The sequence below is a fragment of the Tachyglossus aculeatus genome, chromosome 21 (genome assembly GCF_015852505.1).
Source record: "Tachyglossus aculeatus isolate mTacAcu1 chromosome 21, mTacAcu1.pri, whole genome shotgun sequence".
NCBI lineage: Eukaryota > Metazoa > Chordata > Mammalia > Monotremata > Tachyglossidae > Tachyglossus > Tachyglossus aculeatus.
In genome coordinates, this window is record NC_052086.1 from 37,684,207 (window position 1) to 37,702,626 (window position 18,420).

Below are 18,420 nucleotides of genomic sequence, written 5' to 3' on the forward strand. Positions count from 1 at the left end.
GTAAAATGGGGATGAAGACTGTGAGCCCCGTGTGGGACAACCTGATCACCTTGTAACCTCCCCAGCGCTTAGAACAGTTCTTTGCACATAGTAAGCCCTTAATAAATGCCATCATAATTATTATTATTATTATTACAACTGACTGATTGACTGCTGTGTGATCTAGGGCAATTCCCCTCACTTTTCTCTGTGCCTCAGTTTCTTCATCGATAAAATGGGGATCAAAATACCTGGTCTCCCTCCCACTTAGACTGTGAGCCCCATGTGGGACAGGGATCGTGTCTGACTAGATTATCTTGTATCTACCCTAGCTTATATGTTGCCAATTTGTATGTGCTTAATATGTTGCCAATTTGTACTTCCCAAGCGCTTAGTACAGTGCTCTGCACATAGTAAGCGCTCAATAAATACAATTGATTGATTGATTGATTATAGTCTAGTGCATGGCACACAGTAAGGGCTGAACCAGTGCTACAATTACCATTACTATTATTATTACTGCTATTACTATTATTATTCCTATTCAAGCGCTTAGTACAGTGCTCTGCATCATCATCATCATCATCAATCGTATTTATTGAGCGCTTACTATGTGCAGAGCACTGTACTAAGCGCTTGGGAAGTACAAATTGGCAACATCTAGAGACAGTCCCTACCCAACAGCGGGCTCACAGTCTAAAAGGGGGAGACAGAGAACAAAACCAAACATACTAACAAAATAAAATAAATAGAAGAGATATGTACAAATAAAATAAATAGAGTAAAAAAAAATATGTACAAACATATATACATATATACAGGTGCTGTGGGGAAGGGAAGGAGGTAAGATGGGGGGGATGGAGAGGGGGACGAGGGGGAACACAGTAAGCACTCAATAAATACGATTGATTGATTGATTATTATTATTCTTATGACCGTAAATAATAAGTACTGGTACTCACGTGGCGCCGACCGTCCGGAGCCGGAGAAATGCTGGGGTGAACTGATAGCGAACGAAACGTCCCGCACTGCTGTCCACTTCACCGCCATCCTCCTCTTCTTCTTCCTCCTCATCTTGGTCTAGAACAGCACACAGACCCCAGAGTCCCTCGACTGCCTCCACATACCCACAACCCACTCCTGAGATAGCGGTGACCAGGTACAGACCCAGGTGTGAATCATCATCATCATCAATCGTATTTATTGAGCACTAACTGTGTGCAGAGCACTGTACTAAGCGCTTGGGAAGTACAAGTTGGCAACATATAGAGACAGTCCCTACCCAGCAATGGGCTCACAGTCTAAAAGGGGGAGACAGAGAACAAAACCAAACACACTAACAAAATTAAATACATAGAATAGATATGTACAAGTAAAATCGAGTAACAAATATGTACAAATCAATCAATCAATCAATCGTATTTATTGAGCGCTTACTATGTGCAGAGCACTGTACTAAGCGCTTGGGAAGTACAAATTGGCAACACACAGAGACAGTCCCTACCCAACAGTGGGCTCACAGTCTAAAAGGGGGAGACAGAGAACAGAACCAAACATACCAACAAAATAAAATAAATAGGATAGAAATGTACAAGCAAAATAAATAAATAAATAGAATAATAAATATGTACAATGATCAAAAATGTACAATGTACAATGTTTTGTACAATGTACAAAAATATGTACAATGTGAATGATCAAAGCAAACACTAGTTTCACCACTGACCACGGGAGAGGGAGATCTGAAGCTCAAGATGACCATTTCTCCAAGAGCGGGACAACACAAGAGGCGCTTACTACTCTTCTCTGCTCCCTGGCTGTGAACTCAAGCACCCCTGATACCCACCCCAGCCCCGCACTACTTTTGTAAATATTCTGTCCCCCATCCCTAATCTATTTTCCCCCTGTAGCCTGTAAGCGCCTTAAGGGCAAGGTTTGCGTCTCCCAACTATGTACATCTCTGAGCCCGGGCTTTGGAGTCAGAGGTCATGGGTTCCAATCCCGGCTCCGCCGCTTGTCTGCTGCGTGGCTCTGGGCAAGTCACTTAACTTCTCTGTGCCTCAGTTCCCTCATCTGTAAAATGGAGATTAAGTCTGTGAGCCCCACGTGGGACAACTTGATTACCTTGCATCCATCCCAGCACTTAGAACAGTGCTTTGCCATAGTATGCGCTTAATAAATGCCATCATTATTATCTCTGTCATTTATTTATTTGTATTGTTGTCTGACTCCCCCCTTCTAGATTGTAAGCCCAATATGGGCAGGGAATGGGTCTGTTTACTGTTGTAGTGTACTCTCCCAAACCCTAAGTACAGTGTTCTGTACACATTAAGCACTCACTAAATACAACTGAATGACTGAATGAATCACACTTTCCCAAGTACAGTGCTCCGCACACAGTAAGCATTCAATAAATACGACTGATTGATTGATCCAGAGCACACGGTTGACGGTTGAAAGTGCCTTCGGACCACGCTCACAGTTCAGTTCAATGACAGAACTGAACGTGACCGGAATTTGCCATTTTAAGAGTACGTTTTGGCCCCGAGCAAATGCTTTTTAGCCATCTTCTGCTGTTGCTGCTAAACTACTACCTGCCCACCAATGGGACTGCGCTGCAGTCGTGGCCTGCGAAAGTACGACAATTTAGTACGGCCGTACGAAATAAGCATATGTCTGAGAGAGGAAAACTCGCAAGAAAGAAGGATCTTTTTTTATTTTATTTTATTTCATTTTGTTAGTATGTTTGGTTTTGTTCTCTGTCTCCCCCCTTTTAGACTGTGAGCCCACTGTTGGGTAGGGACTGTCTCTAGATGTTGCCAATTTGTACTTCCCAAGCGCTTAGTACAGTGCTCTGCACATAGTAAGCGCTCAATAAATACGATTGATGATGATGATCTTTCCCTTCTTCTTCTTCCTTTTACAGCCTAAAATTCCTGAGACGAAATATACAATCTGGACCACTTCAAGCACAGGCCTTCCTCGGGCTCCTGTGCGTAATCCGTGCCTCGCTGCCATCTTCAACGTCAACTGGCCCCCACGACCTCCGCCCCCAGGCCTGGAATTTCCTCCCCTTCGGATCCGCCAGGCCGCAGCTTTCCCTCATCTTCCGAGCCCTTCCGAGGCCTTCGCAGAATAATCTCTCATCTCCCCACCACCTGCCTCTTCAGTCCTATCACGGCATCATCCACACAGTTGGTTACCACAGCTCCGGGAGCCCTTAAATACACACTCTGCATAATCTACTGCTCTGCCTCTCCGGGATTTAAGTGCCTGTCTCTCCACTATAGTGCACGATCTGTGAGGGCGAGGATCGTGTCTACCGATTCGTAGGCGCTTAGCAGTGCTCTGCGCCAGTAGGCAATCAGTAGGCAACCCCTCTAGACTGTAAGCCAGTTGGGGGCAAGGATTGCCTCTCTCTATTGCTGAATTGGACTCTCCAAGCGCTTAGTACAGTGCTCTGCACATAGTAAGCGCTCAAGGCCCTGCTGAGAGCTCACCTCCTCCAAGAGGCCTTCCCAGACTGAGCCCCTTCCTTCCTCTCCCCCTCTCCATCCCCCCATCTTACCTCCTTCCCTTCCCCACAGCACCTGTATATACGGATATATGTTTGTACACATTTATTACTCTATTTATTTATTTATTTATTTTACTTGTACGTATCTATTCTATTTATTTTATTTTGTTAGTATGTTTGGTTTTGTTCTCTGTCTCCCCCTTTTAGACTGTGAGCCCACTGTTGGGTAGGGACTGTCTCTATATGTTGCCAATTTGTACTTCCCAAGCGCTTAGTCCAGTGCTCTGCACATAGTAAGCGCTCAATAAATACGATTGATTGATTGATTGATAAATGCGATTGAATAAATGAATGAATGAATCAGGGCTATGGATCGACTGATGAGTAAGACTGACACAAGAACTGTGTGAGAAAAAAGAGATTTGTGAGCGGGGAAACTCATTCCCTTCTGTCCATGGGAATGGAAAGTGACCCTGGACCGACAATTGTCCCTGGGGGGAAAAAAACGACACTGTTAACTAGGCAACTTCAAATGACACTGGAAACCACACAAGTAACCAATCAATCAACGGTATTAACTAAGCACTTATTGTGTGCAGAGCCCTGTATAAAGTGCTCGGGGAAAGTCCAGTACAACAGATTTGGTAGACTTTTAGACTGTGAGCCCACTGTTGGGTAGGGACTGTCTCTATATGTTGCCAATTTGTACTTCCCAAGTGCTTAGTCCAGTGCTCTGCACACAGTAAGCGCTCAATAAATACGATTGATGATGATAATGATGATGCAATCCCTGACCACAAGAAGCAGGTGAGACATAGCGAGGCCTGTTGTATAGACCATGGGCTGGGAAGTCATTCATCCCATCGTATTTATTGAGCGCTTACTGTGTGCAGAGCACTGTACTAAGCGCTTGGAAAGTACAAGTTTGTAACATATAGAGATGGTCCCTACCCAACAGCGGGCTCACAGTCTAGGAGGACCTGGGTTCTAATGCGGCTCCGTCACTTGTTGGCTGGGTGTCCTTGGGCGAATCACTTCACTTCTCTGGGCCTCAGTTCCCCCATCTGTAAAATGGGGATTAAGGCTGTGAGCCCCATGTGGGACAACCTGATCACCCTGTAACCTCCCCAGCCCGGGCTTTGGAGTCAGAGGTCATGGGTTCGAATCCCGACTCCGCCGCATGTCTGCTGTGTGATCTTGGGCAAGTCACTTAACTTCTCTGGGCCTCAGTTCCCCCATCTGTAAAATGGGGATTAAGGCTGTGAGCCCCATGTGGGACAACCTGATCACCCTGTATTCTCCCCAGCGCTTAGAACAGTGCTTTGCACATAGTAAGTGCTTAACAAATGCCAATTATTATTATTATTATTCTCTGTGCCCCACTCTCCACATCTGTAAAGTGGGGATTAGTACTGTGAACCCCATGGAGCATATGGCCCGTGTCTAACCTGATCTCCGAAGGTTGCCTGTTCACCTCCATTTCAAACAAAAACTCCTCACCTTTGGCTCTAAAGCACTTCATCACCTTGCCCCCTCCTACCTCATCTCGCTTCTCTCCTACAACCCAGACCACACACTTCACTCCTCTAGTGTTAATCTTCTCACTGTGCCACGATCTCACCTGTCTCACCATCGACCCCAGGCCCATGTCATCATCATCATCAATCGTATTTATTGAGCGCTTACTGTGTGCAGAGCACTGTACTAAGCGCTTGGGAAGTACAAATCGGCAGCAGATAGAGACAGTCCCTACCCAACGGTGGGCTCACAGTCTAAAAGGGGGAGACAAAACCAAACATACTAACAAAATAAAATAGAATAGATATGTACAAGTAAAATAAATAAATAAATAAATAAATAAATAAATAAATAAATAAATAGAGTAATTAATATGTACAAACATATATACATACATACATACAGGTGCTGTGGGGAAGGGAAGGAGGTACGATGGGGGGATGGAGAGGGGGGATGTCCCACCTTTGGCCTGGAATGCCCTCCCTCCTCAAATCCGACCGATAATGACTCCCCCCCGTTTCAAAGCCTCACTTTATTTATTTATTTATTTTATTTGTACATATCTGTTCTATTTATTTTATTTTGTTGGTATGTTTGGTTTTGTTCTCTGTCTCCCCCTTTTAGACTGTGCAGAGGCACATAGTAAGCGCTCAATAAATACGATTGATGATGATGATGACTGAAGGCACCTCTCTTCCAAGAAGCCTTCCCAGCCTAAGCCCCACTTTTCCTCATCTCCCCCTCCCTTCTGCGTCACCCCGACTTGCTCCCTTTGCTCCCCGCTCCCGCCCCACAGCACTTATGTATCTGTCATTTTATTTATTTGGATTGATATCTGTCACCCCCAACTCTAGACTGTGAGCGGGGAATGTCACTGTTTACTGCTGTACTTTCCCAAGCGCTTAGTACAGGGCTCTGCACACAGTAAGTGCTTAATAAATACAATCGAATGAATGTTTGAATTAGCTTGTATCTATCCTAGTGCTCATTACAGTGATTGTCACATAAGTACTAAACAAATACCACAAAAAAAGGAGTTTATAGTCTTCAGGGGGAGACAGACATTAAAACAGATTACGGATGGGGGAGATAAAATATAATGATAATGGCATTTACAATTAAGCGCTTACTATGTGCAAAGCACTGTTCTAAGCACTGGAGAGGTTACAAGATGATCAGGTTGTCCCACGGGGGTTCACAGTCTTCATCCCCATTTTACAGATGAGGGAACTGAGGCCCAGAGAAGTGAAGGGACTTGGCCAAAGTCAAACAGCTGACAAGTGGCGGAGGCGGGATTTGAACACATGACCTCTGACTCTAAAGCCCGTGGCCTTCCCACTGAGCCATGCTGCTTCTCAATATAAATAACCGAATGGGCTCCTCTCCACCTTTAGAGGGTAATAATAACAATAATAATAATAATGTTCGTATTTGTTAAGCACTTTCTATGTGCCAAGCACTGTTCTAAGCGCTAGGGTAGATACAAAGTCATCAGGTTGCCCCACGTGGTGCTCACAGTCTTAATCCCCATTTTACAGATGAGGTAAATGAGGCCCAGAGAAGTTAAGGGACTATCACTATGACCAGGCTAGCTTGGAAGGATAACAATAATAATAATGATGTTATTTGTTAAGCGCTTACTGTGTGTGAAGCACTGTTCTAAGCGCTGGGGGGGAGTACAAGGTGATCGGGTTGCCCCACGTGAGACTCACAGTCTTAATCCCCATTTTCCAGATGAGGTAACGGGCCCAGAGAAGTGAGGTGACTTGCCCAAAGTCACACAGCTGACAAGCGGCGGCGCTGGAATTAGAACCCAGGACCTCTGACTCTCCCAAGCCCGTGCTCTTTCCACGGAGCCGTCACTCAGGATGTGACTGAGGAAGAGAGAGGTGGGAGAAGAAAAGGGGAGTGAGAAGTGGGTAGGGACGGCGGGGCCCACCCTGTCCGCCGTGCCAGCTGGAGGCCGATGATTCCACCTGGTATCTCACAGCGCAAGGTTAAAGTCAGATGAGGATAAGGGGAACTGGAGTAGGTGGCAACTACTGTGAACGCCATGCGTCTAACCTCTCCCCCTTCTAGACTGTGAGCCCGCTGTTGGGTAGGGACCGTTTCTATAAGTTGCCAACTTGTACTTCCCAAGCGCTTAGTCCAGTGCTCTGCACACAGTAAGCGCTCAATAAATACGATTGATGATGATGATGATGATAGGGACCATCTCTATATGTTGCCAACTTGGACTTCCCAAGCGCTTAGTCCAGTGCTCTGCACACAGTAAGCGCTCAATAAATACGATTGAATGACTGAATGATTACCCTGGATCTACCCCCGTGCTCAGCATACAGTAAGTGCTTAGCAAATACCGCCATTACGATCATGATTCCGTATTACATCCTTCGCTTCTCGTACCATCCCCCACTTGGCTGATTGAGCCCCCTCACTGACCTCTCCGCCTCTCCCCACTTCAGTCCACATTTCACTCTGCCGCCCAGAGGACTTACCTAAAAAAAAGTTCAGTCACGTTTCCCTACTCCTCAAGAACCTCCGGTAGTTGCCCATCCACCTCCACCCCAAACAGAAACCTCCTCGCCAGAGGTTTTAAGAGCACTCGCCTATCTAACGTCACTGATTTCCTACCTCAACTCAGCCCACACGCTTCGCTTCTCGAATGCCAACCTACCAGCGGCTGTACTCCCTCTCGTCTCTCTCACCGCCAACACCCCACCCACGTCCTGCCTCTGGCGCGGAACTCCCTCCCCCTTCATCAACGACAGACCACCACGCTCCCCACCTTCAAAGCCTTACTCAAATCCCATCTCCAAGAGGCCTTCCTCTTTTCCCCTATTCCCACGCCCTTCTGCGTTGGCCCTTGAGCTTGGATTTGTACTCTTTTAGCATTTGAAATTCACCCCACCCTCACCAAAGCACTTAAGTACATAGCCACAGTTTATTTTACTATCCGTCTCCCCAGCTAGACTGAAAGCTCTCAGGGGCAGGGAACGTGTCTATCAACTCTGTTGTACTGTCCTCTTCCAATTGCCTAATACAGTGCTCTGCACGCAATTAAGCACTCGATAAATACCGCTGATTGATGGATTTTTTTCCTCTTGTGACGCTGTCCAAATTCCAGAATCCCTTGGGGCCAGTTTCCCTTATCGATAAGGGCCTACTGAGAGCTCACCTCCTCCAGGAGGCCTTCCCAGACTGAGCCCCTTCCTTCCTCTCCCCCTCATCCCCCTCTCCATTCCCCCCATCTTACCTCCTTCCCTTCCCCACAGCACCTGTATATATGTATATGTCTGTACATATTTATTACTCTATTTATTTTACTTGTACATATCTATTCTATTTATTTTGTTAGTATGTTTGGCTTTGTTATCTGTCTCCCCCTTTTAGACTGTGAGCCCACTGTTGGGTAGGGACCGTCTCTATACGTTGCCATCTTGTACTTCCCAAGCGCTTAGTACAGTGCTCTGCACACAGTAAGTGCTCAATAAATACGATTGATTGATTGATAAGTTGGGGAAGACCATCCCTCCCTTCTCCTCAGGGAGGGGCTGGGCTGATGACTGAGGGGCTATTTGTACAGCACTTTCAGATTCCCTAGGTGGAGACAGGTACTTAGGGAGTGCACTACATAGCTCCCACACACCCTTGGCCGTCATACACGGGGCCAGTACGACAGATGGCACAGGAATACCGGCTCACGGGAGCCCAAAAGCCAACTAGAATATCCGGTCTTAATCCTTCAGAGCCCTTTTGCCTCCTCCATACCAGGCTCCCCTCCGGTACTACCTGAAGCAGAAGGCTTGGCGATCTCAAAGAGGACCGTCCCTGTCTCCAGATCTCGGATCTTGAATCGGGTAAAATCAATACTGTAGATGTTGTCTTCGGGCTTGCATAGATAATCTGAAAGGTGAAAAAGATATCAGGTTATTGACTAACTGCCCAAATGACCAGCCTCCTAATCCTCCAGGTACTCCTGACTCAGCTCCAGACTCGCCTAAAAAGACTCTCAAATATCAGGCACATTTTTGGGGGGCGAGACTTGTTGAGAGTAAATTCCACAGCAAGGGAGGAATATGCTTTTACGCACGACTCGGGAAAATTCCCCGGTAAAAATGGGGGCGGCAATAAAAGCCTCCTCTGGATGCCTCACAGAATGACTTCCTGACAGCTTTTCCACAAGGCCCTCAGGGCCTCGAATAATAATAATAATAATAATAATGATGATGGCATTTATTAAGCGCTTACTATGTGCAAAGCACTGTTCTAAGCGCTGGGGGGTTACAAGGTGATCAGGTTGCCCCCCCGCGGGGCCCACAGTCTTCATCTGGAGGGGGGAGGGGAGGAGCAGAAAGAATCAGGGACACTCACAAAAAAGAGGTACGGTTCAAGAGGTGAGATGCATCAACCAAATATACGATAGAGGAAAAGAAATTTGCCTATTTTAAACATGACCCAAAGGCATCGGAGGATGCAGAACCATCAAGTGTTCAGAAGAATGAGTGAGTTCGAAAGTTTGGCCGTCACTGGCCCTTCAGGAATGAGCTGATCGGTATTTGACAAGTTCTGAATTGAAACGGGGCCGAAGAGAAGGGCTGGGCAGGCTGCAGAAGGGAAGAGAGAAAGGCTGGGCACTCGCACCCACTGAACTGCAGAATTCAACACTAATCCGGTAAGATGCTACAGCAGGGTACACCCTGAGCGGCAAAGCCAGCCTCGGGGTGGGGAGGGAGTGGAAGCTGGAGCCCAACCCCTGCCCTGAAACCCTGGAGAGGGAGCGGAGATTGAGGAACCAGGCGTTTCCTCATCTTCTAGAGCAAAATGGTGAGGAACGGAGGAATCATCATCATCAATTGTACTTATTGAGCGTTTACTATGTGCTGAGCACTGTACTAAGCGCTTGGGAAGTACATATTGGCAACATATAGAGACAGTCCCTACCCAACAGTGGGCTCACAGTCTGCAACCCTTCTACAAGGTAAACCACGGGGTAAGCCCCCTCCTCCCGAGGAACCAGGCGTTTCCTCATCTTCTAGAGCAAAATGGCGAGGAACAGAGAAATAAACCTTGCAACCCTTCTACAAGGTAAACCACCACGGGGTAAGCCCCTTCCTCCCTGCTGTGAACTCTCCTGAGGCCTGCAGGGAAGGGGATCCCATCCCAACAGGCCTGGAAAAGTCACAACCAAAAAGCAAGACTAGAATCGTTCCCGGGCTGTTTCCAACAGGGTCATCTTTCCAGAGCACTGCCATCGGGCCGAGCGAGAGCCCCCGGCCGCCGCTGGCTCCTGGGGAAGTGGCTGCCACGGCCTCGCTTCCTCCAAACCGGGGTGGAGGGAGTGAGTCACCTCGAAGAGCCTGGAGGAATTTGGAGTTGGCGGGGCCCCTTGGCTCCTGTCCTCGGCTCGTCGTTCAGCAGGCATCCCCCGTGGGTCCTGGGGATGCCCAGGGGCTTCCCCGGGCCCGGTGGGGAGAGGGGATGGTAGCGGTCAGGGGAGAAGCAGCAGAGCCCCACATTTCACTTTTTTCCCTCAAAAATCTCCAGTGGCTACCAATCAATCTGCGCATCAGGCAGAAACTCCTCACCCTGGGCTTCCAGGCTGTCCATCCATCCCCTGGCCCCCTCCTCCCTCCCCTCCCTTCTCTCCTTCTCCAGCCCAGCCCGCACCCTCCGCTCCTCCGCCGCTAATCTCCTCACCGTTAGGCCTCGTTCTCGCCTGTCCCGCCATCGACCCCCGGCCCACATCATCCCCCGGGCCTGGAATGCCCCCAATCCCTCTGCCCATCCGCCAAGCTCGCTCTCTTCCTCCCTTCAAGGCCCTGCTGAGAGCTCACCTCCTCCAGGAGGCCTTCCCACACTCAGCCCCTTCCTTCCTCTCCCCCTCGTCCCCCTCTCCATCTCCCCGTCTTACCTCCTTCCCTTCCCCGCACCTGTATATATGTATATATGTTTGTACATATTTGCTACCCTATTTATTTATTTATTTATTTATTTTACTTGTACATATCTATTCTATTTATTTTATTTTGTTAGTATGTTTGGTTTTGTTCTCTGTCTCCCCCCTTTTAGACTGTGAGCCCACTGTTGGGTAGGGACTGTCTCTATATGTTGCCAATTTGTACTTCCCAAGCGCTTAGTACAGTGCTCTGCACATAGTAAGCGCTCAATAAATACGACTGATGATGATGATGATGATTTCACTTGGAAGGACCACCGAGGGCCGCCAACCCCTGGCCCACATCCTGTCTGACCTGGAAAGCCCTCCCTCCTCAAATCCACCAGACAGTGACACTCCCCCGCTTCAAAGCCTTATGTTGCCAGCTTGTACTTCCCAAGCGCTTAGTACAGTGCTCTGCACACAGTAAGTGCTCAATAAATACGATTGATTGATTGATTGATTGATTGAAGGCCCATGTCCTCCAAGCGGCCTTCCCACACTAAGCCCAACTTTTCCTCATCTCCCCCTCCCTTCTGGGTCACTCTGACTTACTCCCTTTGCTCCCCCCACCCCACAGCAGTTATGTGTGTGTGTATATATGTATATATATATATATCTGTAATTTTATTTATTTATATTGATGTCTGTCTCCCCCAGCACCCTCCCCAGACTGTGAACTCACTGTGGGCAGGGACTGTCACTCTATTATTATTATTATTAATAATAATAATAATAATAATAATAAAAATAATAATGATGGCATCGACGCTCTCCGCTACTCTCCCATCCTTCCCAGCTGTATCCTCAGAGGAGCTCTCCTCCCTCCTCTCAAGTGCTACTCCGGCCACCTGTGCTTCTGACTCCATTCCCTCTCATCTTATTTTTAAACTGTGAGCCCACTGTTGGGAAGGGACTGTCTCTATATGTTGCCAATTTGTACTTCCCAAGCGCTTAGTACAGTGCTCTGCACATAGTAAGCGCTCAATAAATGTGATTGATGATGATGATGATGATTTATTAAGCGCTTACTATGTGCAAAGCACTGTTCTAAGCGCTGGGGAGGTTCCAAGGTGATCAGGTTGTTCCACGGGGAGCTCGCAGTCTTCATCCCCATTTTACAGATGAGGTAACTTGAGGCACAGAGAAGTGAAGTGACTTGCCCAAAGTCTCACAGCTGACACTTGGTGGAGCCGGGATTTGAACCCATGACCCCTGACTCCAAAGCCCGGGCTCCTTCCACTGAGCCACGCTGCTTCTCTTACTGTACTGTACTTTCCCAGGCGCTTAGTACAGTGCTCTGCACACAGTAGGTGCTTAATAAATGATTGAATGAATGAGGGTGGGTGATGGAGGGGGCAAGGCCCCCCAAGATGGGCACTTGGTAGGGTGGATTTTGTCCCTGAGCTATATGTTGCCAATTTGTACTTCCCAAGCGCTTAGTACAGTGCTCTGCACATAGTAAGCGCTCAATAAATACGACTGATGACGATGATGATGAGAGAGAGAGGAGCTTGCCCCAGTGGCAACAGCTCGGGCTTGGGAGTCAGAAGACGTGGGTTTTAATCCCGGCTCTGCCGCTCGTTTGCTGTGTGACCTTGGGCAAGTCACTTCACTTCTCTGGGCCGCAGTTCCCTCATCTGGAAAATGGGGATTAAGACCGTGAGCCCCATGGAGGACAACCTGATTAGCTTGTATGTAGCCCAGCACTTGAAACAGTGCTTGGCACACAGTAAGCGGCTAGCAAACGCCCCGATTAGAGAAGCAGCGTGGCTTAGTGGCAAGAGCCTGGCCTTGGGAGTCAGAGGATGTGGGTTCTAATCCCGCCTCTATCACTTGTCAGCTGTGGGACCTTGGGTGAGTCACTTAACTTCTCTGGGCCTCAGTTCCCTCATCTGTAAAATGAGGATTAAGACTGTGAGCCCCATGAGGGACAACCTGATCACCTTGTATTCCCCTCCCAGCGCTTGGAACAGGGCTTGCCACATAGTAAGCGCTGAACAAATAGCAACATTATTATTATTATTATTCTCTGTGCCTCAGTTCCCTCAACTGTAAAATGGGGATGAAGACTGTGAGCCCCCCGTGGGACAACCTGATCACCTTGTATCTATCCCAGTGCTTAGAACAGCGCCTGGCACAAAGTAATTGCTGAACAAACAGCAACATTATTATCATTATTCTCTGGACTGCAGTTCCCTCATCTGTAAAATGGGGATGAAGACTGTGAGCCCCACGTGGGAAAACCTGATTACCTTATATCCCCTGCAGTGGTTAGAACAGTGCTTGGCACATAGTAAGTGCTGAACAAATATCAACATCATTATTATTATTACTATTCTGTGGGCCTCAGTTCCCTCAACTGTAAAATGGGGATGAAGACCGTGAGCCCCACAGGGGACAACCTGATGACCCTGTGTCCCCCCCAGTGCTTAGAAGAGTGCTTGGCACATAGTAAGCGCTTAAATAGCAACATTACTATTATTATTCTCTGGGCCTCAGTTCCCTCATCTGTAAAATGGGGATGAAGACTGTGAGCCCCATGGGGGACAACGTGATGACCTTGTATCCTCTCTAGTGCTTAGAACAGTGCTTGGTACACAGTAAGAGGTGAACAAATACCATTATTACTATTCATTCATTCAATCGTATTTATTGAGCACTTATGTTGTGCAGAGCACTGTACTAAACGCTTGGGAAGTACAAGCTGGCAATATATATGGACGGTCCCTACCCCACAATGGGCTCACGGTCTATTATTATTCTCTGGGCCTCAGTTCCTTCATCTGTAAAATGGGGATGAAGACTGTGAGCCCCCCGTGGGACAACCTGATCACCTTGTAACCTCCCCAGCGCTTACAATTGGGTAGGGCCTGTCTCTATATGTTGCCAACTTGTAGTTCCTAAGCGCTTAGTCCAGTGCTCTGCACACAGTAAGCGCTCAATAAATACGACTGATTGATTGATTAGAACGGTGCTTTGCACATCGTAATCAATCAATCGTATTTATTGAGCGCTTACTGTGTGCAGAGCACTGGACTAAGCGCTTGGGAAGTACAAATTGGCAACACATAGAGACAGTCCCTACCCAACAGTGGGCTCACAGTCTAAAAGGGGGAGACAGAGAACAGAACCAAACATACCAACAAAGGAAAATAAATAGGATAGAAATGTACAAGTAAAATAAATAGAGTAATAAATATGTACAACCATATATACATGTATACAGGTGTTGTGGGGAAGGGAAGGAGGTAAGATGGGGGGATGGAGAGGGGGACGAGGGGGAGAGGAAGGAGGGGGCTCAGTCTGGGAAGGCCTCCTGGAGGAGGTGAGCTCTCAGCAGGGCCTTGAAGGGAGGAAGAGAGCGAGCTTGGCGGAGGGGCAGAGGGAATGGGGGCATTCCGGGCCCGGGGGAGGACGTGGGCCGGGGGTCGATGGCGGGACAGGCGAGAGCGAGGTACGGTGAGGAGATTAGCGGTGGAGGAGCGGAGGGTGCGGGGTGGGCTGGAGAAGGAGAGAAGGGAGGGGAGGTAGGAGGGCAGGCAGAAACTCCTCCCCCTGGGCTTCCAGGCTGTCCATCCCCTCGCCCCCTCCTACCTCACCTCCCTTCTCTCCTTGTCCAGCCCAGCCCGCACCCTCCGCTCCTCCACCGCTAATCTCCTCCCCGTACCTCGTTATTCTCGCCTGTCCCGCCATCGACCCCCGGCCCCCGTCCTCCCCCGGGCCTGGAATGCCCCCAATCCCTCTGCCCATCCGCCAAGCTCGCTCTCTTCCTCCCTTCAAGGCCCTGCTGAGAGTTCACCTCCTCCAGGAGGCCTTCCCAGACTGAGCCCCTTCTTTCCTCTCCCCCTCGTCCCCCTCTCCACCCCCCCGTCTTACCTCCTTCCCTTCCCCACAGCACCTGTATATATGGATATATGGTTGTACATATTTATTACTCTATTTATTTATTTATTTATTTATTTTACTTGTACATTTCTTTCCTACTTATTTTATTTTGTTGGTATGTTTGGTTCTGTTCTCTGTCTCCCCCTTTTAGACTGTGAGCCCACTGTCGGGTAGGGACTGTCTCTATGTGATGCCAATTTGTACTTCCCAAGCGCTTAGTACAGTGCTCTGCACATAGTAAGCGCTCAATAAATACGATTGATTGATTGATTGAGGGGGCCAGGGGATGGATGGACAGCCTGGAAGCCCAGGCTCCTTAAGCGCTCCTTAAGCGCTTAATAAATGCCGCCGTTATAATGAATGAGTGACTGAAATGGTGGTGCTGACTCACTGTCGGTGACCCGTCCGAGGCGCAGGACGTGTTCGGGGCTGATGGCGTCGAGGGCCAGCAGCTCCTGCTCGGTGACGGGGACGGGCAGGGGGCCCGGGCCCGGGCCCGGCCTCCGGGCCTTCAGCCTGCTCAGCACCCCGCCGCCCGCCTTCTTCTTCTCCTCTTTGCCCGCGCCCGCGGAGGACGAAGACGACGACGACGACGACGACGAAGAAGCCGAGCCCGCCGCCGCCGCCGCCGCCCTCGGGTGCGCCCCGCTCATCGCGCCGCCGCCGCCGCCGCCAAGATGGCCGCCCGCCACCGCCTCCACAGCGCCGTAACTATGGAGAAAGGGGCGGGGAACTAAGGGGCGGGGCTACCGGGGACGGCAGCCAATGGCGGCTCGAGCTCTCCCCTCGCCCCGCCCCAAAGGTGGGCGGGGCTTCGGGTGCGTTGGAGGGCGGGGCCTCGCGCTCTCTTTCCCCGCGCCGCCGGTGGGCGGGGCTTCGGTGGGGGCGGGGCTACCCGGGAGAGCAGCCAGTGGCGGCTCGAGCTCTCGCCCCTCCCCTAAAGTAGGCGGGGCTTAGGGTCCGTTGGAGGGCCGGGCCTCGCGCTTTCCCTTTCCCCGCGCCTCCAGTGGGCGGGGCTTCTGTGGGGGGCGGGGATTCCCGGGTGAGCAGCCAATGTCGGCTCAAGCTCTCGCCCTGCCCCTAAAGTAGGCGGGGCTTCAGGTGCGTTGGAGGATGGGGCTTCAGGTGCGTTGGAAGGCGGGGCCTCGCGCTTTCCCTTTCCCCGCGCCTCCGGTGGGCGGGGCTTCGGTGGGGGCGGGGCTTCCAGGGCGAGCAGCCAATGGCGGATCAAGCTCTCGCCCCGCCCCTAAAGTAGGCGGGGCTTCGGATGCGTTGGGGGGCGGGGCCTCGCGCTCTCGTTTTCCCCCGCGCCGCCGGTGGGCGGGGCTTCTGTGGGGGACGGGGCTTCCCGGGAGAGCAGCCAATGGCGGCTCGAGCTCTCGTCCCGCCCCCAACGTAGGCGGGGCTTCGGTTGCGTTGGAGGGCGGGGCCTCGAGCTCTCGCTCCCCCCCGCGTCGCCGGTGGGCGGGGCTTCCCGGGAGGGCAGCCAACGGCGGCTCGAGTTCTCGCCCCGCCCCTAAAGTAGGCGGGGATGAGGGCGGGTCCTCGCGCTCTCTCTTTCCCCGCTCCTCCTGTGGGCGGGGCTTCTGTGGAAGGGCGGGGCTTCCCGGGACAGCAGCCAATGGCAGCTGGAAGTCTCGCACCGCCCCTAACGTAGGCGGGGCTTCGGGTGCGTTGGAGGGCGGGGCCTCTCGCGCTCTCTTTCCCCGCGACGCCGGTGGGCGGGGCTTCTGTGGGGGGCGGGGCTTCCCGGGAGAGCAGCCAATGGCGGATCAATGTCTCGCCCCGCCCCCAAAGTAAGCGGCTCTTCGGTTCCGTTGGAGGGCGGGGCCTCGCGCTTTCTCTTTCCCTGCGCCTCCGGTGGGCGGGGCTTCTGTGGAGGGGCGGGGCTTCCCGGGAGAGCAGCCAATGGCGGCTCGAGCTCTCGTCCCGCCCCTAACGTAGGCGGGGCTTCGGATGCGTTGGAGGGCGGGGCCTCGTGCTTTCTCCTTCCCCGCGCCTCCGGTGTGCGGGGCTTCTGGGGGGGGGGGGGGGGGGGCGGGGCTTCCCGGGAGAGCAGCCAATGGCGGCTCAAGTTCTCCCCTCGCCCCGCCCACATGGGGCGGGGCCTCGCGCTCTCTCTTCGTTCATTCATTCATTCAATCGTATTTATTGAACGCTTACTATGTGCAGAGCACTGTACTAAGCGCTTGGGAAGTACAAGTTGGCAGCATATAGAGACGGTCCCCCACCCAACAGGGGGCTCACAGTTTCCCCGCGCCTGGGGGCGGGCCTTCCCGGGAGAGCAGTCAATGGCGGCTCAAGCTCTCCCCTCGACCCGCCCCTAAAGTGGGCGGGTCTTCGGTTGGGTTGGAGGGCGGGGCCTCGTGCTCTCTCTTTCCCCGCGCCTCCCGTGGGCGGGGCTTTTACGAGCGGGCGGGGCCCCCAGGGAGAGACGCCAACAGCGGATCGCGATCTTTCCTTGCCCCGCCCCTAAAGTGGGCGGGGCTTCGGGTGGAGGGTGGGGCCTCACGCTCCCCTTCCCCGCCCTTCCAGTGGGCGGAGCCTCCGTGGAGGGGCGGGGCTTCCGAGGAGAGCAGCCAATGGTGGCTCGAGCTCTCTCCTTGCCCCGCCCCTCCGGTGGGCGGGGCTTCGGGCGGGGTGGGGCCTCGTCTTGACTCACTCCCTCTTTCCCCGTCCCTCCAGTGGGAGGGGCGAGGCCAATAATAATTGGCATTTGTTAAGCGCTTACTATGTGCAAAGCACTGTTCTAAGCGCTGGGGAGGATACAGGGTGATCAGGTTGTCCCACGTGGGGCTCACCGTCTTAATCCCCATTTTACAGATGAGGTAACTGAGGCCCAGAGAAGTTAAGTGACTTGCCCAAGATCACACAGCACACATGTGGCAGAGTCGGAATTCGAATCCATGACCTCTGACTCCAAAGCCCGTGCTCTTTCCACTGAACCACGCTGCTTCTCTGCTGCCAACGGAGAGTAACGCCATGAGCTGCTCGCGCTTTTTCCTTGCCCCGCCCCTGTAGTGGGCGGGGCCTCGCGCTCTCCCCGTCCCTCCCGGGGCTCCAGTGGGCGGGGCTTCTGTGGAGGGGCGGGGCTTTCCAGGAGAGCAACCAATAGCGGCTCGAGCTCTCTTTCCCGCCCCATTCAGTGGGCGGGGCTTGGTCCCCATTCAGGGGCGGGGCTTCTGGGGAGAGGAGCCAATGGCGGCTCGCGCTCTCTCTTTCCCTCCCTATTCAGTGGGCGGGGCTTGCGCGGAGGGGCGGGGCCTGTGGGGAGGCCACACCTCCTCACTGGGCCTCGTCCTCGCCCGTTACGCCGTCGATCCCTGGCCCGGAATAATAATAATAATAAATAATAATGATAGCATTTATTAAGCGCTTAGTGCAGTGCTCTGCACACAGTAAGCGCTCAATAAATACGATTGATTGATTAAGCGCTTACTATGTGCAAAGCACTGTTCTAAGCGCTGGGGAAGTTACAAGGTGATGAGGTTGCCCCACGGGGGGCTCACAGTCTTCATCCCCATTTTACAGATGAGGGAACTGAGGCCCAGAGAAGTGAAGTGACTTGCCCAAAGTCACA

At 51.5% G+C, this 18,420-nt stretch overlaps 1 protein-coding gene across 1 annotated transcript in view; it reads right to left on the bottom strand.

Moving 5' to 3' along the window:
* UNC119B (unc-119 lipid binding chaperone B) overlaps positions 1–15,493 on the bottom strand; it is a 25,248-nt gene extending 9,755 nt beyond the window's left edge. Inside the window, exons 1-3 of the mRNA XM_038762749.1 lie at positions 15,232–15,493; positions 8,807–8,920; positions 942–1,059 (exon numbers count right to left, since the gene is read on the bottom strand). Coding sequence (XP_038618677.1) covers positions 942–1,059; positions 8,807–8,920; positions 15,232–15,493 — 494 coding nt within the window. The remainder of the gene's footprint in view (positions 1–941; positions 1,060–8,806; positions 8,921–15,231) is intronic.
* Positions 15,494–18,420: the final 2,927 nt, after the last annotated feature.